Here is a 27,013-nt window from a genome sequence, read left to right on the forward strand (position 1 = left end):
CTCTTCAAATTGCAAATGTTAGCGCTAAAGTGTACTTGCCACGATTACTACTGACTACACTAATAGGACAGTAATGGTTAACATACATTGATCAGAATGTCCTGATACCATGGCAATTGTTGTATTTATCGACATAAATGATAATATACCAATCCTTTTGTCCCGACGATTTCTTACAGTTTTGTGAATTTCAAGTCATTTCAAGTTACTACATGATGTTATTGTCTTCGGTTTTTGGTCATCTGTCGTTATAAGTGTAATGTTTAATATGCAGCTATGTGTGATTAAATATACTTAATAATATAGAAAATATTGTTCTTTTTTGTTCCTGTATTTCAAGTGTACGAATACTTTTGTCCTCCAGATTATACCAGTTATACTAATATTATTTAGTTGTCTTTTCATAACACTATTAAAACTGAAATATAAACAAAGCAGTATAGCGTTATATTTACATTTTAAAATATTGCTCATTAATGTTCTTATACTGCGAATATAAGGAAAGCGTGGTACATAAATAATTAGTATAATGCATAAAAATATTATTATTAGTATATAAAATATACTAGCTTTTTCTTATTTCCTTTTATGTCAGAATATAATTTTATTAAAATAACTTTTCATTTACTGGAACTAATTTATTTAAAACCTATTTCTTTTTGAGGAGACATGTCTCAAGACACACATACTCTTGCATATATCAAGTTCATTAAGCATACTGAAATTCATATTCGTATAGCACATCTGATATTTTATATTTTCAGGTTTTAGACGTAAGAATGTTTATTCTGTAGATCTGAAATATTATTTGATTATCATAGTTTTTTAATCATAAGAAAATTATTGGAACTATGTATTCTAATATTAATTGCAGTTTCATTTTCATTACTTTGGTGTCAAGATAATTATTCTTACGAACATGAATTATATTGTAATCAAGAAAGTATTCATATAGCATATCGTACGATTGAATTATCAAATAACAGCCTGGAACTTGAATTCCCCGCGACTACGAATATTGCGTTTATGGACTTCCTTAAACAATTGTTTCCACAAGTTCTCGATTTGGTTTAGATATAGAAATTATAGAGGAATTTTTAGCAAGTGAGAAGTATTATATATCAACCATTCTTAAACAACATGCGAGATGCATAATCAGGATCATTTTATCCTACGGAAAATTTAATTCGATCGCACTTTTTTCTAAATTTTCTTGGAAAATATTTGTTGAGAAATGAAATCGTTCTTCCTAGAAATTTTTATTTTCAGGACGCTCTGCTCTCTTCTTTAATTTTTAAAGCGGCAATTTGTAGAAATATTAAATAATATTGCAAGTACATTATCTTGTTCAAGGTTTAGTGTTCCATGCCAAGTAATCAGTCTATAACGCAATCAAAAATAACGCAATCACTGTTTTTTCTGTTCACTCATTTTTTATCGTTATATGCAAAACACATTATATTTATGTTCGTTGAGCGAATTTCCAAAAGTCTAAAACTTGACTAATATGTATATTTCTTTTCGAAATTCCATTATGATTTGCGATTCTTTGCACTACGGAAGTATTTTTTGTTGCAATACATGTATGATATCCATGCTTATTCGAATTAGTATAGATTCGGGCTGAATAATGTTTGATATTTCTTGCAAATTTTGTGGTATTTTTGTGGCAGTAGTAAACGGAACCTCTTTTATTTTACACAATACAAACATCTCATAAGTCATATCTAGTCTATCTGAACGTAATGATTGTAGTCTCAAATTTTTATATTTTTTATTAATATACTGATCAACAGCAAAACTTCTGCTTGACATATTTTCTATTTTTCAAACAGAATTATCTTGCTTATGAAATTTAACCATTATATTTTGCTCCTCAATTTGGTTCTTCGGTTTTTGGGACTCATTTGAAATTTCACATTATTAATTAATGTTATCATCATTAAACGTAATGTAAATATAACCTCAAATATTTAATAATATCGAAAAACTATCTGTTATAATTGTACATATAGAAGTAATTAAAAACAAATACATATTCACTAATTATTAAAATGTTTGTCCAGCTTCTTTTGATTATGCTTAGCTATTTATTGTAAATAACAAAAACATAAGTGACCTATTTGTAATTTTAATATATCATTGTACAGAAAACTGCATATTAGAAAGTAATTATTCTGATACCAAAATGTAGATGAAAGTACAGGTTTAAATCCAGACAACATTAACTTTACAAAACAATACATTGGAATCAGACTATGTCTAGTTAGTATTCTTCGGCCCTCAATAAATTTCTCAAAACTGTCATCTCGAAAAACTTTTAAACTATTCATTTTTTTATAATAACATTTTTGTAATCGAAACGTACAACTTTCATGATCGTAGATCTATCATTAACACAATAAATAAATTTTTGCAGTAACATTATCTGAATCAAAGCCCTTGAAATAACATACTGTATGAATACTTTCATAATTTACTGTACTAAAATGTAGAAAACAACAATAATCTCGAACTTACCAATTGAAGATATCCGTCCTTTCAATGACAGCTTGTAAACAACGAGTACCGATAGTGTCAACCACACACACGTAATCGCGACCGGTGTCACCGGTCTGAAGATACGATCACGTTCATGTTCTCTGTTCACCTCGGTGTTGCTTGAATTGCGTGGAACGAAATTTCAAGCGGATTTCACAGATTTTGAACAAAACCACGTGACACGTGTACACGCGCGAGCAAAAAAATCAACGCCAGACACGACAACATAACACGATCAGCACTGACGAATTTTGTATCGCGTTAACCGATGAACCTCGACACTGAAACACGAAAACACTTTTTGCGATAGCAAAAAAGCACATACGAATGGGCACGTCACGATCACCTGGAAGGACAAAATTCACGGCACGTTCGCCTTTCTGCTTCTTCTTTTATTCTTTTTTTCGAAAATTGACTGATCCTGTTGCTCTTACGAAGCACACCGCCTCCAGCAGACTTCTTAACAGACAGTCGATGTGCAACAAGTGTCTTAAACCAAGATACTCATCCCACGTGCTCACTTACTCTTCCTTCGACGTGTCATGTCACACTCGATTCTACCCTTCGTCATTCACAATAATTAGTTTCCGTTACGTTCGTGTATCTGAAAACAGAAAAAACGTGATGAATTAGATTGTTATGCTTGCTGAATGCTGGTGTTTAATAATTGCAGAACCATTAATTATTATTATATTGTAGGAAGGTTTCTGAATAACAACTAAGTCTTTAAGAATCAGGATGGTATCTATATTTTAAAAGCGATGTCTCGAACGAGGAACGGTGACAGACTGGCTTTCCCTCAACCAGAGCGGAATAAGGAAAGCTCTTTCACAAAAGGGACACGTGACCTCGGTCAAAGTGGCCCGTCCGTCACCCGTCACCCCCATATAGTCAAGGACAGGCCCACCACTTAGGCCCTAAGTAACTGCCAGTCCAACCGTCTGCAATATATTGCTTGAAATGTAACGTAAATTACTTTTATTTAGTGCTTTAGAAAGTATTGTAGTATAAGGGGTAATTATAAAACAAAACTCTCCACTGTATACGCTTTGTAATATAAATGATAGAATGTTGATTCCACATACAACAATAAACGGAAAAGAAGAATGCAATTTTATTGTATACGATCTCATTTTTAAGAAAACTGAATTGCAATTCAGTTTTCAAAGGTTTTTCACAAACCTTTGAATGTGATTGTAAGAAAAATTTTTTACGGAAACTAAAATAACAATTGTAATTCTTTTATTAATTCAATAATTTATGTTATACATTAGCAAATAAAGTTGTGAATATTTTAAACAATACATTATCAATCACTGTCTTTTATTATTGTTACTTAGATGTGTATTTGTCCTACTTTCAATTAAATATGTATGTTACACAGGTATATTAATACATCAACAATCTTCTTAACGGTAATGATTGATAAAGTAGGTACAGTAATGATACTAATATTTACATTTATTTATTTAGAACATTTATTAATCATTAAATGATGAAAGAGTTATTGGAATTATTCTTCTCTTTATAGTAAATTATATCGCTCATAAATATTTTCAAGAATATTGAAACTTATTTTTCCTGAAAAGAAAAAGCAGGCATATAAAAAGAAATTTACTATAATTTCTAACTTCCTATACTTACATTTTTTCACACTATTATTTTGTTTCGAAACACAGTCGATATTAAATTGTTCGGTAATTTCAAAGAGTGGAAATTTGAAAAATTGGTAAATCAGCAAAAGTAACTTGAGAAATAAGAAATGTGGTCGTTTGAAGGATCAGAAGCACGGAAATTTGAAAATTTGAAAGTTGTTAAGATTTGTGAAATATAAAAATTTAAGAAGGTTGACGTTTGGAAATTATCAAGTTTACATATTTGTTTTCTAAAATCTAATCGAAATCTGGATATACCACCTAATCAATATAACACATCACTGAATAAGTCTCCGGTCTAACTAAGAAAAACAAATTTTTTTTTAGAAATTCCACTTTAATCATCTATATACTTTTACGTCCAGTGTGATTCATTGATTCCAACGCTCCTCTAACTTTTCAATTCCCTTTATATAAAACGATTTGTCTTTGCCCTCAAAATAAGCCTCAGTTTCCGCAATCACTTCTTCATTTGAGCCAAATTTCTTTGCCTGGAGTATTTTTTTCATATCTGCAAAAAGCCAGTAGTCGCTGGGGTCCAAATCTGGGGAGTACGATGTGTGGGGAAACAATTCAAAACGTAATTCATTCAATTGAACCATCGTGTTCATCGTCTTGTGACACGGCGCATTGCCTTCGTGAAACAGCAAACGAGGCACCCACTTTGAAAGCAATTTGCATATGCCCAAATTTTCATGCAAAATTGTGAAGACACTACCTTCTGATATCTTCAATGCATCAGCTATCTCACGCAACTTAAGTTTACGGTCTTTTAAAACTACTTTGTGGACATTTTTTATGTTTTCCGGAACAACTGCTGATTTTGGGCTACCAGAGCGTTCAGCATCATCGGTACTTGTACGACCGTGTTTAAATTCAGCATACTAGTCAATGATAGTTGATTTCCCTGGTGCAGAGTCCCTATAATGTTTATCAAGTCACTTCTTGGCTTCAACAGTATTTTTTCCGATTAAAAAACAGTGTTCAATCAACACACGAAATTCTTTTCTATCCATTGTCTTGAAAATTACGAAACTGGGGGTACTAAAATGACTGTAACTTCTAAACTATCGGTCAGAATACCATGAAATTTTGACACGTATTGTTTGAAGGTTAGTATTACTCGAAAATAACGTGGGTCTGTCACCAGTGTCGCCATATATGTGTGAGACCGGGGACTTATTGAGTGACGTGTTAGATAAAACTTATCCCTAACTATATAATTAATTCACTAATTATTCAGTGTATGAGAACTAGATATAACAAATATTGTTTGCGTTTTAACAACAGTTTTTACGAAAGTCAAAACTTTTTATGCCATCTTATTTGAAAGAGTAAGATACAGTGTTCATTCTATATACGCAAAAATGTCCTTTCCGATATAAGCAAAAATATTATCCCCACCACTGAGGGGAAGACCCCTGGAGACACCCGAGGTTCGCTCGCCGGGAAATGTAACGTGACCCGGGGCTTAGTGTATCCGTGAAACAATACCAATGCAAATATAAAACTTTTTTATTTTTAACTTTTTCGTTATCAAACTTTTACCAATTAACTTTTGACATTTTTCGGATTAAAATGAGACCAAACACGACGTAATTTGAGTTATATTTACTTGCAATATCTTATTAGAGTAAAATCATCGATGTACGCGTAACACTTGAAATTACAAGTAAACATGTCCCGAAGTATGTCGTGTTTGGTCTCATTTTAACACTAAACCTACCGGCACATAATGTACACATACTTTGAAATTAAAAATGAAGTTAAAGAATAAATATACAAATGACGAAACATAAATTAGTACACACATTTATTCTTTATTTTGATGAAAATCAATGCTGATTTCAAGAAACGTACTTTATCAAAATGTGTACCTTTTAATAAGATACTTGTGAAGCGGTCATTTGACCGGGTTGGTAGTTTTAGTGTTAACCCCTTCATTACGGGTGCCGCCTATAGGCGGCGGCCTGTGTGTACGGGTGCCAACTATAGGCGGCGGCCGCGCGACGACCTGTGTGTACGGCTGTTATATGTAAATAACTGAATATTTATACAATATACTCATTTTCATGTTTTTCCTATAATACGATGAAACAGTTGTTATGTACCTAGCTCTTAAAAAAGTGTACATACAAGACGATCACAAAGTGGCGTTGAAAAACGTTAGTCCGAATATCGAAGACTACTGACAAGCAAAGTGCACACTTCGCGGCGCGGTGACCCGTTCAGTGGCGTCCCTCCAGCGGAGCGGACTGCCATAAGGAAAGGGTTAATGAGAAAAATGTTACAAATATGATGGAAAAAATTTCAACAAAAAAAAATCAAAAATAAAAAAGTTTTATTCTTGCAATAGGAGTGTCCCTCTGGTAGGTCACTGTTTGTTTACATTCGGTCTCCTTCGCTCGAAATGTAGCACCTTTACGATATACGCAAACGGCGACCGTGATATTTTTCTCTTCTGTCCTTTTCTACGTTTGGCAAGACATCAATCAATGTAGGACCTGTACGATATACGCAAAACTTCAGACCCGAAAGATTTGCGTATATAGAATATCCACTGTACTTCCAACCAATAAGGATGCTATAGTATACACAGGTGCCTCAAAATATTATACAAACGCTCAGTTTGGTCTTTGTAGCGCATTTTGTTATTATTTCTAAGATAAATGTCCCAGTGGTTAAACAACTACGGAAATAGTCAAGATAATTGTAATTTCTTTTATATACAAACAATAGAAAATTATAACTAATTATAGTTACCTGAATAGCTACAATATTTACTTCCCAATAAAATACTAAGAATTTACATTTGTGAAAGAAAAGGTTTAAAATTAATAAAAATATAAAAATTTTTCTATTACATTTTGATTAGTTAAAAAGTTCAAACTATGCATAAATGTTGTTATTAACAGAATTCCTACCTTCATTACCAGGACTTGAGTACTAGGACATTTATATACTCTATTAATCTCCAATGAAATAATTTGAGTGATTTTATATTATTTTGTGTATTTATATTTGCAAGAAAATAAATAAATAATATTTAGCACCAAACCTACCAACGCAAAATACAGATTTTCTTAAAAATTAAAAATTAAATTGAAATGAAGCAAAGAAACAATGAAACATAAATTAATATACACACCAATTCTTTGTCACGGTAAACATCAATCAATATTTTCAAGAAAACTGCCATATTAAATTTTGTAACATAAAATGAGAAATTCATAAAACCGTCATTTTATCGGTTAGGTAATCGTAGCGTTAAATTACATTAAACAACAAATAACATAATCGCGTAAAATATTAAACTTATAAATCTGTAATAGATTCTCGAGAAAATCGAATCCTGATCTGCTGTTAGTGAAGGCTTTCGGGGGTAACCTGCGTTCAATGGAATGGATGCAGATAAGGATTTCATCGACCAACTGATCAATTATGAAAGGTCTGCTATTGGTGATTACTGTTCCGTGATCAAAATTGTCGCCCTAAATAGTCCATTACTAATAGTTATATGTTAGTGCCAGTGTATCCTGTTTCAATGTATTGCATAATATCAGGTACTTTGTTGGTTTGTAAACGTACGAAAAATATCGAATATTGAACTCTTTTTTAAGGCAATTTCTGCATGCGTTATTTGTGTGGAATTTTTACTAGGTGGTTTCCATCAAAAGAACCTACTTTGTAAATTTGATGAATTTAAAATAAATTTTTAAATATTGACAAAATCTCTACTTTTATCGCTATTTAATCATATTTAAGTATTTATAAAGCAATAACAATTTATGTCATTTTATTTAAAATAATTCAGAGACTATGAGCATTCAAAAAAAGAACAATTTGCAGATTAATATTCAGCGCATACAAATTTATAAAAATTGATGTTAGAGATTACAATATTGAAATCACAAATAATTTACAATAATTCAGTTTGCAGTAAATATTTCAAAAATTTTTGTTCTTAATACATATAACTGTAAGTAACTGTGGCACTAATAGAATATTTTTCCATGTATTACAAAGTTGTCACGTTTACACCGTTTAATTTTTAGATAGATTTAAAAAAATGAAGGTGTACGACTCTTACTTAGTGACCGCCATTGTAACATTTTTTTTCAATTCTATCAATTAACAAAAAAAAAGATTCATAAGAACTAATAAATTTAAAAAATATATAGAATAAAACATAAATAAATTAATAAATATTATAATACTTATTATAATATTATAATAATAAATATTATATACATAAATTAATGTATATCATATCCATGAAAATCAACATAAATTTTAATTAAATCACTTTTACGAACATTGTAACTTAAAATAAGAAATTTGTTGAACGGTGATTTTGACACAAATAGTCGATATTTTTAATTATTTCGTATCTTTTGTAATGATTGCTAGTGTAAAACACACTTTCTTACATATTGCTAATGATATTAAACCGTTGCAGAAAAAATGTGTTGAAAATCAATAAGCAGGGAAGCTTGATATGTGAAAATACGAATGTGTATGGGTCATTCCACGCCAAATCGATTACTTTTGGAAGTCACCATCTCCGATTTTATTCTAATCGAAATATGTTATAGTCCATGTGAAATTGGGGGGGGTTTAAGTCATCATTTTGCCGGTTTCGAATTTTTTAATGAATGACAAGCCGTCAAAGTTTGCAATTTTTGCCCATTTTGGCGAAAATGGGGTCCACTTAGGAATTTTTTTTCTCAGAAACTGCTCAACCGATTTAGCTAACCTAACCGACAAAATGATGTCTTAACCCCCCCCCAAGATCACATGGACTACAACATATTTCGATTAGAGCAAAATCGGAGATGGTAACTTCCAAAAGTGATCGATTTGGCGTGGAATGACCCGCATACTCTTAAAAACTGAATAGGTGTCTGTCTTTTTTTGGAGTTATCGACACCTGTCAGAATAATTGAAGATCGTACGTGGAAATGAGGAATAGACAATCATACAAAACAATAAGGTAAGTATTCAGTTGGCTGGACGTATTATTTCCATCTATTATTCTCTTTAATGCCAACAGAAACGGATAGTGTGATAGCTGTATTCACATTGATGTCATAATACGAGTAAAATCTTACCGATGAACTTGCATATCGAGTCATCTCGCAAACAGAAAATAAATTAGGTCAGCTTACATATTTTTGTGATACTTACTAATACATAATTGTAAAAAAAAATACATTCACAAAAATACGAGGGAAAGTCAAAAAGTAAAGGGGCATTTATTCTAATACACTGCTCAAAAGAAATATGGCACAGAAAAATTTTAGGCAAAAATTGGCCAAATTTGACTGAAGATAACTCCGCGAAAAATCATCGCAAAGTTATGCTTTTTTTTTTAAATTAAAGCTTGAGATTTTTACTTTAAGACCTTGTAGTTCGATTTTAGATTTGATGCATCCCTACCACAATAACACCGTAAATGTGAGATCATGTTTGCAACATGATATGCACCTCGAAGAGGTTGCTGGATAGATTTTGCACATCATATGGCTCTGACAAGAGCCTTTTTTGCGTGTATTTGTGTGTGAGTATCTGTGTCTGTGTATACCTATTTTTTACGAAAAATTGAAAAATATTGGGAATGTGAAGAATCAAAAATTTGCAAATTCGGAAGCTTGAAAATTTTGAAACTTAAAAACTTTGAAATTAAAAGACTAAGAAACTATCAAATTTAGGTATTTAGAAACTTAAAAGTACACAAATTTTTTAATTATTAAGATCAATAAATTGAGGCTTTAGAAATTAAATATTTAACAATTTGGAGATTCGTAACGTGCAAATTAGTATGTTTGAAATTTTTGAAGTTTGAAAATTTGTGAATTTAGGAATTCGGAAATTTAATAACATAAAAACTGGTAATTTGAAAATTTGGAAGGTTGGAAATTTAGAAACATAGGAATTTGTAAATTTAGAGAGTTTGGAATGAAAAGGTGTAAAAATTCGGCGATTTTTAAATTTGCAACTTTCTTCATATTTTTCTTTTTCAAGTAACTTGTAAAATTTTTTCTTATTTTTATTTATAGAATTTGCTAGATCTGTCACGCAGATAAAATTGGAATATTCTGTATATGATGTTTGGCAACTACGTAGTCGGTGATTATTTCTTACTTTTGACGTAACCTTGTAACAGTGGTTGAAACCATTGATTGATACTACATTTTTATCATTTTTTCGAATAGAATGTAATAGCAAAGTTTGGCGGCAAACACCTTGGCAATAATATTATGACACATAACAAACGTTAGTGGTATTAATGACTAGATTTATATAAAATGAATGCAAAATTTGTAATATTTATCATGTTTTGTGTTGAGAACAATTTTTTTTAAATACTTCAAAACTGTGAAAATTCAGGTCTATCAAACATGAAAATGCATAAAGAACTTGATTTTATATTTTTAACTTATTTTTTAACATAGATCGACCCCTTTCTTCATTATACCATTAGACTGGAAACATTCTGTATAAATTTGAAAAATTATATACGCGTAACACTTAATTCATACTCTTACAAAATAGGGTACATCATTATTTCTGTGTAAATTGTACGTTAAGCATTGTTTATTACAGTGTATTGAATTTGGAAATGTAGACTATTCCGGGTTAAGAGGTGGGAAAAATAAATCAATGGCCGACCACAATTTAAAATAACAACACACGGAGGAGGTTTAATGTTTCCAATCACAATTCTCAATGAAGACTCTCTCGCATCCCCTTGTACACAGTGTTTTATCATTTCCTCAAGACTCCAAGAAGGGAGGAAATACGGGGTGGGGAAAGTGTGACGTTCTACGAAATTGGAAATTCCCACTTTCCCCTGCAGCGGTCATCCGGCCCAAAATCGTTGACCGGTGACCCATCCGTCCCTCGATTTACAAATTACCGTAGCAGTAATAAACCCAAGGATCACCTCGACTTTTCAAATTACATGTACCGAAAAAAAAAGAAATACAACTACGCCAACCCTGGGTTCAATGTGTCTACCAAATGTTAAAACGGACAAGTAACGGTTCCCTGGTCCTTTATTACTGCTATGTCAAACCTTCAATATTATAAAACATCCTAAAATCTAACATTATGTCTACAGAAAGAATTAATTTGTCGGAATTAATGAGATAACGGTCACAAATGGTGCAGTGGTCGGAAATGGCAGATCTGCTCTATCCCCGCGGTAAATTAGCGTCGATAACAGTGCATCCTTTATTCAAAGGACAATGACAGGAAATGATTTTAATTTTTGAATTGAACGGAAAAATAAAAAATTCCTCCATCATATAAATACATAAATATAAAAGGGTATTCTGCATTACAATCCCTTCCCATTTATTTATCTCAAATATAAAAATAATTCCTTGTACATCTTTTAAGGAATTGGAAATTAATAAATACGTATGTAACGTCCCTGGGGAAACTTTTTTTTCTTTCTACCGGCATCATCGCGACAATCTTCTATCCATCGATTAGAATAGTCAATTATCGACCGTAGTTGCCAATTATCGACAGTACATTAGGTATCTATTACCATATCTATCAAATTCGACAGTCGGTAATCATAATATATATATATTATCATTTACATTAATTATCTCATAATTTTGATTTAGAGTAGGTAATATTTTCCGCGAAAATAATTAAACATTAAGTTTGAATCATTAAACCAAGATTATGTATTATTTTATTTTAATTCTAATAAATGTGTAATTTAGTATGGAAATTTCCGTGACGCTATGATGTGCCTACGTGCCGCGATACACGTCCGAAATCCTTGAGATCAGCGCTAATCCTAGAAAGGGATAGCGATACTATTTCTATTTACGGCATTATCAAATATTAAATTAATTAATTAACTAAATCAAATTATATACGTAAAATCAGTCATTACTAAACTATTCATGGCCGGAACCACAATTATTTTCTTCAATTAAAAAGCTGTAAATCGGAATAGATTCGACTCTCATAGAATTCGTATGCAATTAATTAGAAAAGGACAGAAAATGTATTTTTCGCTAAAACACTGTTACACTACTATTTTAATATCAAATTGTTAGCCAGAAATTAAAGAGCGACATTTAAAATATAATTAAACCGTTCAATTTTATAATTAATGTATAATAACGAAATTATATGAAAATTTAGATATTCTGACGTCACAGAAATTCCAGGAATTCGGCGAACTTGCGAGTATAAAAGGGCGAGCGAAACCCGTCTAAAAGCAGAACAGTTTTCGCAGTCGAGTACGATAGAAGCATTATTGATAAGAATAAGAACTCAGAACAATTTCCGCTGTTAAGAGCCGCAGCGAATCTTGATACTTGATTGGTCAAGCGAGTATACGCCATTTGGATACTTGGTCGTGGGTCGTTTTAGTAGCTGGCTAACGCAGAGCTCCCCATTCAAACGATCTCGTATCTGAAACTCCGTCAGGAGAGAGCTATACCTAGCACCAAGAAAGGCTAAGATATCGAAACGATAGCTCTCAGCTACTCATAGTTGATTTTTGGTCGAATTGTTAACGCGCCATCAGATTCTCGGAGCTCGCTCTGGGTAGTTTAGTAGCCAGCGAATAGCAGGCTCCCCATTTGAGCGGCTTGGTCTCTGAAACCCGTGTCTTTTGGGTGGCAGTTCAGCAATTACGATTTTACAATTAGAGTCAATTGATTTGCTACCCTGTCGAACTTATATTGTTCACCTGATTCTGGTATCGTTGGGTCGTTTTAGTAGCTGGCTAACGCAGAGCTCCCCAATTAAGCGATCTGGTTTCGGATGTCAGTATTCGTTTTCGCTAAAAGGGTCATGAACCATTTAGTTGTCGAGTCAAATCATAAGAGTAATTGTTCCGAAGAGTAGTTCTCAGATTCAGATAAATTTTGGTTATTTGAATTAATAAAAGAATACTGTTCTCACTTAGCGTCATTTCCGTAATCGATTACACCGCGTTAGATAGTAGATAAATCTGTCTAATTTTTGCGAAAGCGTATTTAGGTGCGTTTAGAGAATCTCACTTAGGTCGAATTCCTCGCAGCGGTAGATTATAAAGCGCTAGTATTAATTAATTTCGTCAAAGAACATTTATACAAATCAATCGTACAAATTGAGATAAACTTTGTCACTGCGATACCTTCGAACACGAGAATCGAATACGTATAAAAGCGAAGTTAACTTTAGCAGAGATCAGAATTAGATACGGTCCAACATAAAGTACTGACCAGCGAGTCTCGTATTACATACTGTTTAATTTATCAATTTCTATTATTTCTATTATTACTATTATTTCAAGATCTATTTAGTTCTTTATACTAATCAATCATTTATAATTTATATGCTTTCTTTATTTTGTTGTTATTGTTGTTTGTTAGTTTCATTTCTTATCGTTTATTGAATAAATCTAATTGTTGAAAGATTTTGACCTATGGATTTCAATCCTTAACCGCACACCACACGAATCCCACAATCTATATTCGCGAAATCGAGTCGTTTAGAGGCAAAAGCCGCTTTTTACCTTTTAGCGCTTGTAACTAACTAAACTTAGGTTCTAGGAACGTTACACGTACACCAAACGTTATAGTACAATTACAACAGATATTGTTCTCGTTCTTCGACAATTTACAGTCGCTTTTTAATGATCTATGCTTTCCCATTAAGTCTGATTACACGAAATTCATTGTAATTTCCAAATGAACTACATTACTAATACGTAACTGGTATGCAATTTGTTGACGATCGAACTCATTATGTGTTCCGGCAGTTCGTTTGTCGATCAATTTCCTAGCAGCGTCACAAGGGAGAGTTGAAAACTAATGCTTTAACCTGCGTAACATCAATTGCAACGGAAATAAATGAATGACATCAATCGAGAAATATAGAGTAATGTGTATTTTAATCACATCGATCACTTTTTAATTTCCATCTATTAATATGAATTTTTTTTTTCTCTACTTGATCAATTCCTGTATTTCGGTATCTGATTCATATAAGTACGCTGTCATCCACATATGTTTGGACACCTTTATATTATCGGTGTTGGAACTCAATCTTAATATTCTAAGACCGTATTTATTTTATTTAAAATTTTCTTGAAAATGACCGTCACCGTTGCAGCGGTTTATTGTGGGCCAATTTGTAGCTTCGAAATTTTTATGTCTTTATATTTTTATTAAGGTCCAACATGATTTATTTTTTATGACTGTTCAACCGTTAGGTGACGAGCGACGGTGTAGTCGATTTTCTTCAGGTCAACTTTGACCTGAACTCGAACATGTTGTTAGGGCGGTTCTTGCCCCTTCTCGGAATATTTTTTCAACCAATCTAATGGTTAATTTTGTCAAGTCGCTCGTCTACCCCCAAACACATGCCAATCCCACTCCGCATCTTTAGTCTTCGTGGAAAAATATTCATGTGAGACAAATTATTCTTTCGCCAGCTCTTAACGAGTAAACACCCCTAAAAGTCCGTTACCACCTCGGGAATTTTTTCTAAGTACAAATAAAAGTTTAACTTATACCTCTTACAAACGTTGTTTTTGTTCATACTATCGGAGTAGTGGTCATTGACACAATACCTAAACAGTTGCGTATGCATTAAGTTGACGCGCAACACAACATTTTCTTTGGTCCTTCGAGTTCGGATACCAGTGACAAAATACATCCATTTTCTAAAAAACAACTGGTAAAGAGGGTTCAACTTGCAAGGAAGAGGATTCTTGCAATAATCAATATCAACTTCATTCCTGGGCATTCATCTATACTTCGTCGGAACGGACAACCAGCAACAGCCTGTGAGGGAGAAGATTTTTACAACGTTGGACATTTCATCCGGTTTGAATCATCAAAGCGGACATCAAAGTTTAGTCCACGTATAGCTGACCAACGCCTGGATCAGCGACTCAACATCATCTTCTTTCCGGACATCGAGCTGCTGCTGATCCTGAATTCTGTGGGTCATCATCAATTTTGTCATCGGCGCTACATTCCGAAGGCAAATCAACAATCTAACAGGGCTGGCTGACAAATCATCTGGGTAAGCTCTTGAATCGCCTACTTTTCACATTCCTTCTTTAACAACATTTCCTACACGTATATCATTCAATTATGGCCGAACAAATAAAAAATCTTAAAAGGCAATGCGCTTCAATTAAGGCTCAAACTACGCGCATTAAAAATTCTCTGAACGAAGAGTTAGATTCAGCCGCGTTGAACGTGCGAAAAACAAAATTAGAAGAATTGTACAACGCGTTTCAAGAAACGCAATTTAAGTTAGAATCGGTTGATGAATCAGGTAATTACGAGTCAAATTTAGTAGAATTCGAGGTTTCATATTATACGTGCGCGGAAACAATTGAGCGATTATTAAATAAAACTGCTAGGTGCGTAAGTGCAAATTCTAACAAAGTTCAAACAAACACAAATATTACATTACCGCGTATAGAGTTACCGATTTTTAATGGTAGTCTTCTTGAATGGCAAAGCTTCTATGATTCCTTTAAATCTATGGTTCATGAAAATGAGGAAATCTTAGGTGTACAAAAGTTTCATTACCTGAAGCGGTCATTACGCGGAGAAGTATCTAGCGTCATCGACACTCTAAACGCGTCGCATGAGAATTACCTGGTCGCTTGGGAGTTGTTAGTTAAAAGATGCAATCAACCGCGCAAAATCATACAAATGCATTTAAAATCTTTATTTGAATTATCGGCTATGTCAAAAGAATGTCCTGTGGCACTACGATCATTGATCACGGCCACGGAAAAGCATACAAATGCGTTAAAGGCGTTAAAGGTCCCAGTAGAGTCGTGGAATGAAATTTTAATATATGTAGTTTCAACTAAATTAGATAAAGTCACGCGTCGTCATTGGGATCGTAGTCTCGATGATGATACTATGCCAACTTTGAAGGAATTTTTAGAATTTTTATCAAAATTTGCTCGCGATGATGCAATAGTCGATTCAAGCACACGCGAGATCTCAAAACCACAAATTACGTCCTTCAATCGTCAGTTTCCTAAACGTGTTGAAAAGCGTCAAACATACGTTTCGACACAATCGAAAATTATATGCGCACTTTGCAAAAAGGATCACTATATTCAAACATGTGATCAATTTTTAAAACTTTCCGTTGAAGATAGGATTCAAGCTGTTCTAGCAGCTAAGTTGTGTATCAATTGTTTACGGCCTGGTCACGCATATAATAATTGCTTTTTTAGTAAATGCAAGAAGTGTCATGGCAAACATAACACTTTGTTGCATCGTGATCTAGTGTCAAACAAAGAGTCTGTAACAATAGATTCGTCCTCGTCAACAGTAGTACCGTCAACATCAAAATCGCCAGAATCTACACCGGTATCACTGTCCGCACGCGTGCCATCCGAGGTCTTATTATCAACTGCACTGATTTTAATTCGCGATTATCAAGGAAAATATCAACAGTGCAGGGTTTTGCTTGATTCTGCATCACAGATTAATCTCATAACCGAAGAGCTCGCATCTCGATTAAATTTACAAAAAACCAAAGTAGATATTCCATTGTCCGGCGTTGACAATATATCAACCCGAATAAAATATTGCATAAGGAGCAATATTCGATCAAAAAATTCCAACTATAGTTCTAATTTATTTTTTTATACTATTCCACAAATTTCTTCATGTTTGCCATCTCAACGAATTGATCATTCACATTTTGAAATACCTCGCAATATTCCGTTAGCTGATCCAAATTATCAAATTCCGGCTAAAATCGACGTTCTGTTAGGAGCAGAGGTGTTTTACAAGCTATTATGCGTAGGTCAAATTCATTTGGCATCTTCCTCATTAACATTACAAAAAACTGTACTAGGTTGGATCATTTCAGGTTCGATTAAGTCAGTCCCAGTAAGAAATGCAAAATGTCTAGTTTCCACTCTTTCGATAGATGAGCAATTATCAAAATTTTGGGAAATCGAAGAATGTTCGGTTAGCAAACATATGTCAAAAGAAGAACAACTTTGTGAGGCTCATTTCAATGAGAATGTACAACGTGATGCATCAGGACGATATATAGTTAGGCTACCATTTAATGACAAAATATCCGAATTAGGAGACTCTTATAGCGTAGCGTTAAAACGACTTTATGCTCTAGAAAATCGATTAGATAAAGATGCCACGTTAAAGTCAGAATACGCGAAATTTTTAGATGAATATCAAACGTTAAATCATATGACTGATATTTCCGAAACAAATTGTATTAATCAGGGATATTATTTGCCTCACCATGCGGTGTTAAAACAATGTAGTGTTACAACAAAATTAAGAGTCGTCTTCGACGCCTCCGCGAAAACGAGTAACGGTTTATCACTCAACGATACGTTATTAGTAGGACCTACAATACAAGATGATATTTTTACATTAATAGTCCGTTTTCGCTCATACAATTATGTACTCACCGCAGATGTTGAAAAAATGTATCGACAAGTTCGAGTACATCAAAATGATGCATTGTATCAAAAGATTCTTTGGCGTAAATCTCGCGAACAACCAATTAGGGTATTCAGATTAGACACCGTAACATATGGTACTGCTTCCGCTCCATTTCTCGCTATTCGGTCGTTACAACAATTAGCTAGAGATGAAGGTGAACAATTTCCGTTAGCTTCAGAAGCGCTATTAAACGATTTTTATGTAGACGATCTTCTTACGGGAGCACAAACATTTGACGAAACGATTCAACTTCGTGATCAATTAATTAAGCTTACGGGTTTAGGCAATTTTCATTTACGTCAGTGGTCTTCAAATGATCCTAAATTATTAGAGGATTTGTCGAATCAATCTTCCGAGAAATCGCATGTGTTAGATCCAAATACAGTGGTGAAAACGCTGGGAATTTATTGGAATTCTTGCAATGATACAATTACGTATAGCGTAAATACAATCAATACACAGTCCCGCGTTACTAAAAGATTCATTTTATCTAAAATTGCACAATTATTCGATCCCCTAGGTTTATTGGGTCCTGTAATTTCAATGGCCAAAATTATTATGCAGGATCTTTGGAAGGCTCGTATAACGTGGGATGAGTCAGTGCCGCAGACTATTTTTCTTAAATGGAATGAATTTCAAAATCAATTGCCTCTGCTAACACAATTCATAGTACCGCGAAATATAAATTCTTTTAATGCTCAAGATATTCAACTCCACGGGTTTTGTGATGCAAGTGAGAGAGCATATGGCGCTTGTATTTATGTTCGTTCTTGTAATCCGTCTGGAGAAGTTCAAATTCGTTTAGTAGTTTCAAAATCGCGAGTCGCACCTGTAAAATCTGTATCAGTTCCACGGTTAGAGCTGTGTGCAGCGGTGTTATTATCAAAATTGTACCACAAGGTTAGAGAGTCAATACGACTCAATTTTACAAAAATTAGATTATGGACTGATTCAACAATCGCGTTATGTTGGATAAATACGTCACCTCATTTGCTCAAGACTTTTGTTGCCAATCGTGTATCTATAATTCAGTCTTATTCGCAACCTCAAGAGTGGTTTCATGTAAATTCTTTAGAGAATCCTGCCGATGCCATATCACGAGGTCAATTACCTTCAGAATTTTTGCAAAATCAATTGTGGTTAAACGGGCCAGTATGGCTTTCTCAAACTGAAAACACATGGCCTCTTGTAGAACATCATTCGATTGACACTCCCGAGTTACGCAAAGTTGTTGTTCTCAAAACTACATGTGATGATACTATATTCGAACGTTTTTCATCATGGAACAGACTAATACGGGTCATAGCGTATTGTATTCGGTTTTGCAAAGTCATTTCAAAGAGGCATCATCAAAAGGATTTTTTAACTACGGCTGAATTAAATAAGGCACGTAATTCTATTATTAGCTGTATTCAAAGTCAGCATTTCAATAAAGAATTAGAAAATTTAAATTCAAATAAGCCTCTTGACAAAAAGAGCCGGGTTCTATGTTTAAATCCTTTTATCGATTCTACCGGTCTCTTAAGAGTAGGTGGCAGGTTGAAACACGCAAATTTAGATTTTAATCAAAAACATCCCATTCTTTTACCTCGTGCTCATCACGTTACTAAGTTAATCATACAATATTATCATATCCGAACGTTTCACGGCGGTGTTCAAGTTACATTAAACGCAATTAGACAAAATTATTGGCCTGTCGATGGTAAAAATACTACTCGGAATCTAATCCGAAAATGCGTTACCTGCGTTCGTGCGCGCCCTTCAGGCATAAGTTATATTATGGGTAATTTACCAGAAAATAGAGTCGTAGAGTCTAGGCCATTCAAGATTGTCGGGATTGATTTTTGTGGACCTTTATTTATAAAGGAACGGAAGTTTCGAAATCGTAACAAAATAAAGGTGTATGTTGCTGTGTTTGTGTGCTTTGTTACAAAGGCTGCACATTTAGAACTTGTTAGTGATTTAACATCAGAAGCATTCATAGCAAGCCTGAAGCGATTTTTTGCACGTCGAGGTAAATCTCGACATATTTACTCTGACAATGCAACCAACTTCGCCGGTGCAAAAAACGAATTGTACGAAATTCAAAAATTTTTAAGTTCGACGAGTGAGAACGAAAAAATCATAAATCACTTAGAGTCTGAGGGCATTTCGTGGCATTTTTCTCCTCCACGATCACCACATTTTGGTGGTCTGTGGGAGGCTTTAGTTAAATCTTTTAAACATCATTTGATTCGAACAGTCGGCAATCAGTTGTTTACATATGAGCAACTAAACACGTACATAATTGAAATAGAAGCCATTCTAAATTCACGTCCTCTGACTCCAATTTCCTCTGATCCCAATGATACCATCGCCCTTACTCCTGCACACTTTCTAATAGGCGATTCTTTAATGAGCGTGCCAGAGGTTGATTTTCAGTTAATCCCTAGCAATAGATTGTCTGTTTGGCAACATATTCAAAAGGTCAAACAGCATTTTTGGACCCGCTGGCACAAGGAGTACATCAACCAATTAAATACACGCAGCAAGTGGAGGATACAAGGGGAACAACCAAAGGTTGGAGATCTAGTAATCATCAAGGAAGACAATGCGCCATCAATGAAATGGCCACTGGGACGAATTTTACATGTACATCCAGGTGACGATGGCATTGTTAGGGTTGTCACCGTGAAGACTGGAAGTGGTATTTATAAACGAAGCACCACACGTTTGTGTCCTTTGCCTGTGATGAACTAAAAACTGTTTTGCTTTCTTATCATTATTGTTCAGTTTGCAATCTTACTAATCAAATTATATCTAAGACTAATAGTACGTGTATATTAAGTATGATACTTGTACCAATATTTTTCTTTCATTCGTTTCATATACGTATTTGTTTGTCACGCGAGAGTTTCTATTTTTTCTTGTTTCGCATTAGAATTAAGCAAATCTCATGTAACCATTTTCTTTTTTTTCATATCTTGTTAGATTTGAATTTGTAATCAATGTATGTTTATTCTGTGCGTGACGTTATGTATAAGATCTTGCGTATATTCATATTATTTATCTCAAGTCGATGTATACTTATGAAAGAGTATTTTTATTTTTTTTTGTTGAACGTGACCGTTCAAGGGGGGCGGCATGTTGGGACTCAATCTTAATATTCTAAGACCGTATTTATTTTATTTAAAATTTTCTTGAAAATGACCGTCACCGTTGCAGCGGTTTATTGTGGGCCAATTTGTAGCTTCGAAATTTTTATGTCTTTATATTTTTATTAAGGTCCAACATGATTTATTTTTTATGACTGTTCAACCGTTAGGTGACGAGCGACGGTGTAGTCGATTTTCTTCAGGTCAACTTTGACCTGAACTCGAACATGTTGTTAGGGCGGTTCTTGCCCCTTCTCGGAATATTTTTTCAACCAATCTAATGGTTAATTTTGTCAAGTCGCTCGTCTACCCCCAAACACATGCCAATCCCACTCCGCATCTTTAGTCTTCGTGGAAAAATATTCATGTGAGACAAATTATTCTTTCGCCAGCTCTTAACGAGTAAACACCCCTAAAAGTCCGTTACCACCTCGGGAATTTTTTCTAAGTACAAATAAAAGTTTAACTTATACCTCTTACAAACGTTGTTTTTGTTCATACTATCGGAGTAGTGGTCATTGACACAATACCTAAACAGTTGCGTATGCATTAAGTTGACGCGCAACACAACAATCGGAATAATGTCAAATATATTTCACATCAAATTTTTTTATGTGACAGTTCCAATTGTTTTTATGTTATACATAAAACAAATAAAGAAGGAAACATATGTCATGTACTAATATGAATAGAAGAACCATAACCAAAGATGGACGAAAAGAAAGAACTGCTCAAAATACAACAAAAGTTTAAGTTATTTAAGGAAACATTTAGGAAGATATGTCAAACAGTTGCTATGTTACCTTTAACAGTTAGCGCAGCAAAAAATCTAATAATTTTCACCTATTTGTTGATGAGACTTTTATTACGTACTTCGTATCAATTATTCTAATGTTAATAATATGGCGGTTTCACTCCTACACTCATCACCACTAGACGGCGCATAGAATCGAGACCTAGACTTTCTCGTTAGTACTCGAAGAGCCTTCCTATTCATATTATATAGTTCCCGTCCATCCCTTCCTTACGTCCCCACGTCAAAGGCAAGGGCCTACTAGAACGCCTTACTGATGAGTCCCCTAGCAGGTTCCGGACGAAACGTTTTCTCCCTCTCCATTACTTTTCCTAGCTCTCCACTATAGCTAGCCAAACCGCCAAAATAATATTAACACAATACAAGATTAGACTTGTGTGTAAAATACTTTTGTAAAAAAGTAAGGTAAATTATTAATATAAATAACTTATTTATTTAAAGTACTGTTTTTACAATTTAAAATGTACCATAATCGTATGAAATATCACATTTTCTGTTAAAAAATTTGGTATTAACCCTAGTGAACACTTGTGAGCGACAACAAGTAGGAAATAAAGAAAATATAATTCAATTAAAATATAAATTCAAAATACCTATTAGAAGTCACAATTTGAACTGAAAGTTCCATTGCATTAATAATGATTGAAAAATTAGTTTATCGAATGTAATGACCTGCTTTAAGATGTTTAAATGAGAAGGTAACCAATAAAACACGAACGCGGGATCAAAACGCCAAACTTATACATAACAATCAGCGAAACTGCAATTAAGAATATTAATGAATTGTGGTGATATAGCGAAGAAAGTAGTTCATCATGGTTATCAAAAGAAGAGTTTCCGATTTTTACTACAGTTCTTCCTTTTATACACTCTGGTGCATAACTATAGCACCACCTACATTTTTAGTAGATTCTGATTTTGGAATAACAATACATAAAAATCATCCATATGAAATCGAAGAGTATAGTGAACAATAAACTACAGTAAAAATTTGTTGATGTTACTTTATTGTATAAAAAAATATAATATGAAAATTGATTATTCATCGTTGCATAACTACAGCACCATATGAATGAATATCAAATATACAGGGTGTCCCGCAATTAGTGTAGGACCCGAAAAGGGGTGGTAGGTGGGGCGATTCTGAACAACTTTTTCCTTTGCCAAAATATTGGTTGAGGCTCCATTTTCGAGTTATTAGCAAAAAACACTGACCAATGAGAGCGCGCATAGACCGGGTGCGCGAAAGCGTGAGCAAAAGCTTCGAAATATGACGGCCGATCGTCGTCGTGAACAAATGTATCGATACTGTCGGTATAACGTCGGTATAACGTCGGAATAACGTCGGTATAATAGAAAGCTGTTACATGAAAGTTACATTAAATAATGAATAAAAAAATCTGGATTATTGTTGAATTATCATTTATTCATGAATAAGAAATAACAAAATTAGTCTCTACTCACGTAATCAAAGTAAATCGAATTTATTCGATACGCTTATTCGTTATGGCAAAGAAATAATGGATAAAATATGGAAAATTATTTTCGTTCGATATTGTGATGATGAAAAAGAACAAATTCTCATTTTTAAAAAATTAAATAACTTTTCTATTCAACAAATAAAAATTTGAATTGAATAATTAATAAATTTAAATGTAACTCACCCATTGAACCGCAAATAATCACGATGAAAATGCATCTCTGTCACTGGGCCAATCCACCGATCCCTACTGTTCTCATAAATAATAGAAACTCTGAAAAAACTCTCAAGAAACTTCACTGTCACCTATCACTGTCACCCTTCATTATTAGTTTTCATTATCACTTTTTTCTGTCATTTTTCACTAATTTTCACTAATTTTCACTGTGAGTTCAACACATAAATATGACGAATGAAAACACATAAACAAATATTCATAAATAATTTAAACTATATTATCTTGAAAGCAAGAAAACAGAATTTTTTATTAAAAAACAACGATACATTTTATTTCAACACGTATATTTCGGCAATAAACGATGACTGTCGATCGACGCCGCAGTCGTTCAACAGATCATCGTTGCATAGCAACCGTTCGCGACGTATGCCTCACGATCGAGAACGAAACCGCGATCCGTGGCCATTCTAACAATGTCTTCTAATAAAATACAATATAATATCGATTCCTCAATTCGGATACCTTATAATGAGAATATAGCGTATCGTTAAACATACATATCTATGAATAATCGTTCACGCGTTTTTATTCGGTCCGTTTATCGGTTGTGCTTATGTTGTACAATTATTAGAAAGAGACAGTGAAATAAATTGAGAGTTCATTGACCCTGCCAGGATATCAGCTGTTGATGCTCTGATCGGTGGATCTACCCGGTGACACAAATATTTTTTATCGAAGCTAGTTTTTTCATGAATCAATGGGTAAGTTTTATTTAAGTTGTTTCCGTATTTTTAAAATTATACGTACGCAGCAATTGATTCATTTCACTTCAATGAGGTACTGCATTAGATATTTTATTCCAATTTTATCCCATTTCGTAGGGAAGGTACTCATTCGTTTTGAAACGTGAATTTATTCATTTGCTTCATTAGAATAATCGACAGAATGAATTTTCGTGAATTTATTCTTTTTCCTTTTTGAAGGTTTAAAATAAATACAAGATACTTGGTCTGGGTAAACAACAACTAATTGGTTTATCTCCCATTCACGAATTACGATGAACTTAATATTATTCTTAACTTCTTAATTCATTATTCAATTTAACTTTCACCTAATAGCTTCCTGTTATACCGACCATATACCGACGTTATACCGACGTTATACCGACGGTATCAATACGTTTGTTCACGACGACGATCGGCCGTCATATTCGAAGCTGTCGCTCACGCTTTCGCGCGCCCAGTCTATGCACGCTCTCATTGGTCAGTGTTTTTTGCTAATAACTCGAAAATGGAGCCTCAACCAATATTTTGGCAAAGGAAAAAGTTGTTCAGAATCGCCCCACCTACCACCCCTTTTCGGGTCCTACACTAATTGCGGGACACCCTGTATATACATAAATATGATTTTAATCATTTGCAGGGCCTTCTTGTTTTGTTATAAGTTAGAAAATTCTATCTGGTATGCTCTCGATGAGTTTATGAAAAACTCATTGGCCAATTTCACTACATGCTCTTAGTATTTTAGTTCTACAATATTTTCATACTGCCGATTTTCGGCATACACTTTTTGGACAATAATGGCCCAAATATTGTCTATCGGATTTTCATCTGGCGAATAAGCTGACCATTCAATAATATTAATTTTGTTTTTTCCAACCATGTTACTGTTTTCCGGCTGCTGTGTACAGCCATGTAGTCCTGTTGAAAGGTCCAATTAATTGTATCATGTTTGTTTATAAAAAGTAACAAGTTGTTGCCTAAAATTGTGATGTACTCATCACTATCCATCATTTTCGATGGACAAGCCAATTACAGTATGCCATCAAAGCAAAAGACACCCCAAACCATAACACTTCCTCCGCCAAAACTTCTTTTTGAAAAATATTGTGGTTGTTTTCGGAGATCTAGCCAATATGAATTATAGCCGTCTGGACCATTAAAATTAAACTTTTTTTCATCCGAAAATATAACCTGATTATCAATGATAGAAGTTGAAGTAAATTGATGTAAAAATATTTTGACATCTAAAGTTAACTTGCGCTTTTCCAGTCTCGGTGCATATTCGCTCGAGCGAATTCAAGCCTCGCAACATTATACCATGGTAGAAGTTTTGGTGTCGATTTTAATTTCTGCCTCACGATGTTGGGATTATTGTTCAAAACTCGACGTACTATCCACCGTGAAATATTTAAGTAGAATTCATTTTTAATTTGGTTACAACTTTTCAGGCTGTTACTGGCTGTTTTTACAATTGTCTGTTCGGTACGGGGACTCAATTTTTTCTTTGGACCACCCTTTTTATTATTGCCATAATTAACAGGATCATTTAAAAAATTCAAAATGATTTTATGTGAGCGCCCTATCCTAGAGGCAATGTCCCAAACACGTTATCCTCCTTACACGCCAAAATTTTATCCTTCTCCTCTTCGGTCAAATATCTACCACATGGCATTGTTTAATAAAGAGTTCTGCGAAATTTTAATTTGTATTTTAATAAAAACTGTAATTATTTAACTTCAGTGAGTTTGTTGTTGAACTGGATGGAGAGAAGTTAACTTGATAACATTGATGCTATAGTTACGCAATTAGCGAAAATCACATTTTCAATTATACCATTTCTAATAGAAGAGCAACTTCAATGAGACTTTATGTAAAATTTATAGAATTTACAGAACAACTAAAAAAATAGATCATATACATATTAATGTACACATAATATGTGAAATAGATGTATGAAAATACATAAGTTACAACGATACATGCAGTGTTCAATAAAAATTCATAATTTTCGGATGTATCATTTAATTGATATCAAACCGCATACCAAATCCCTCATTTTGGATATACTATACAATTATGTCTTAAAATATTCTTTTCGTTAGAAAAAAGATCACCTTGAAATCTCGAAAACGCCTTCAACTAATTAAGGTTTATGTTTAGCGTAGAGTAGAGTTAAATTCTACTCGAAACATAATTTTAATAACAAATAATTTAAAACAATAATTACCCCATAAATGACTATAAAAATAATAAGGCAATCTAAGCATTATGTCAGATGATAATTATAATATTATATGCAAAAATTAATTCAAAATGCATGTTTTCCTTGTTTAAAAATCCTGATTGCATAATTCGTGACCGATTGAACAAAGGTTCTAGTGATCACAATAATTTCTTTTAGATTTAGGCAATATAAAGTAGTAACTAAGTACGTTCGTCTAAATGAGTAAACTTTCTACTTTCAGATAAATCAATAATAATCTATATTTGTGAAAGAAAGAGTTTTAAATTAATTAAACTCTGAAAATGTGTACATCGCCCAGTAATTATATAATACAATATTCGTGACATAAGCTAATTTGTAATTACTAGCTAATGATATTAAATATGTATTAATTTAATCATTTTCATCATTTATTAAAAAAAAAGTCGAAATGCTAATATTTTGTGCAATGATATTTTATTTATAAACTCATGTCCACAAAATTCATTAAAGTGATTTTAAAGACTTTTATTGTCGCACCAATACTTTTCTGTATCGTTTTTTTCTTTTTGTTCGATCTTTAGCAGAATTTATGTCACTTTGTAAGTCTACTAGAAAAGTAAGGATATTAGAAAACTTTTAGTTACGTTGATATTATAACCAGTTCAAAAATAAGCAGAACTATATTTTTCTATATTTATTATTAACCTAAATGTATGAAATACGAAAAATTACTTGCTCT

At 33.3% G+C, this 27,013-nt stretch overlaps 2 protein-coding genes across 5 annotated transcripts in view; one reads left to right on the forward strand and one right to left on the reverse strand.

Annotated features, from left to right (window-relative positions):
- The window catches only part of LOC105663968 (cyclic nucleotide-gated channel alpha-3-like), a 1,281,713-nt gene that overhangs the window by 1,055,430 nt on the left and 199,270 nt on the right, over positions 1–27,013 (reverse strand). For 3 of the 4 annotated variants that reach the window (XM_076536536.1, XM_076536533.1, XM_076536534.1), the window contains exons 1-2: positions 3,218–3,415; positions 2,521–3,145 (exon numbers count right to left, since the gene is read on the reverse strand). The gene's annotated coding sequence lies outside the window, so the exon portion shown is untranslated. Of the gene's footprint in view, positions 1–2,520; positions 3,146–3,217; positions 3,416–27,013 lie in introns of those variants that run through there. The other variant, XM_076536535.1, reaches the window with a different exon arrangement.
- On the forward strand, positions 15,320–20,419 carry LOC105661897 (uncharacterized). The gene has a single exon (XM_076536577.1). The coding sequence runs from the start codon at positions 15,320–15,322 to the stop codon at positions 20,417–20,419; it is 5,100 nt and encodes a 1,699-aa protein (XP_076392692.1).

This window comes from Megachile rotundata, chromosome 10, assembly GCF_050947335.1.
Source record: "Megachile rotundata isolate GNS110a chromosome 10, iyMegRotu1, whole genome shotgun sequence".
Taxonomy (NCBI): domain Eukaryota; kingdom Metazoa; phylum Arthropoda; class Insecta; order Hymenoptera; family Megachilidae; genus Megachile; species Megachile rotundata.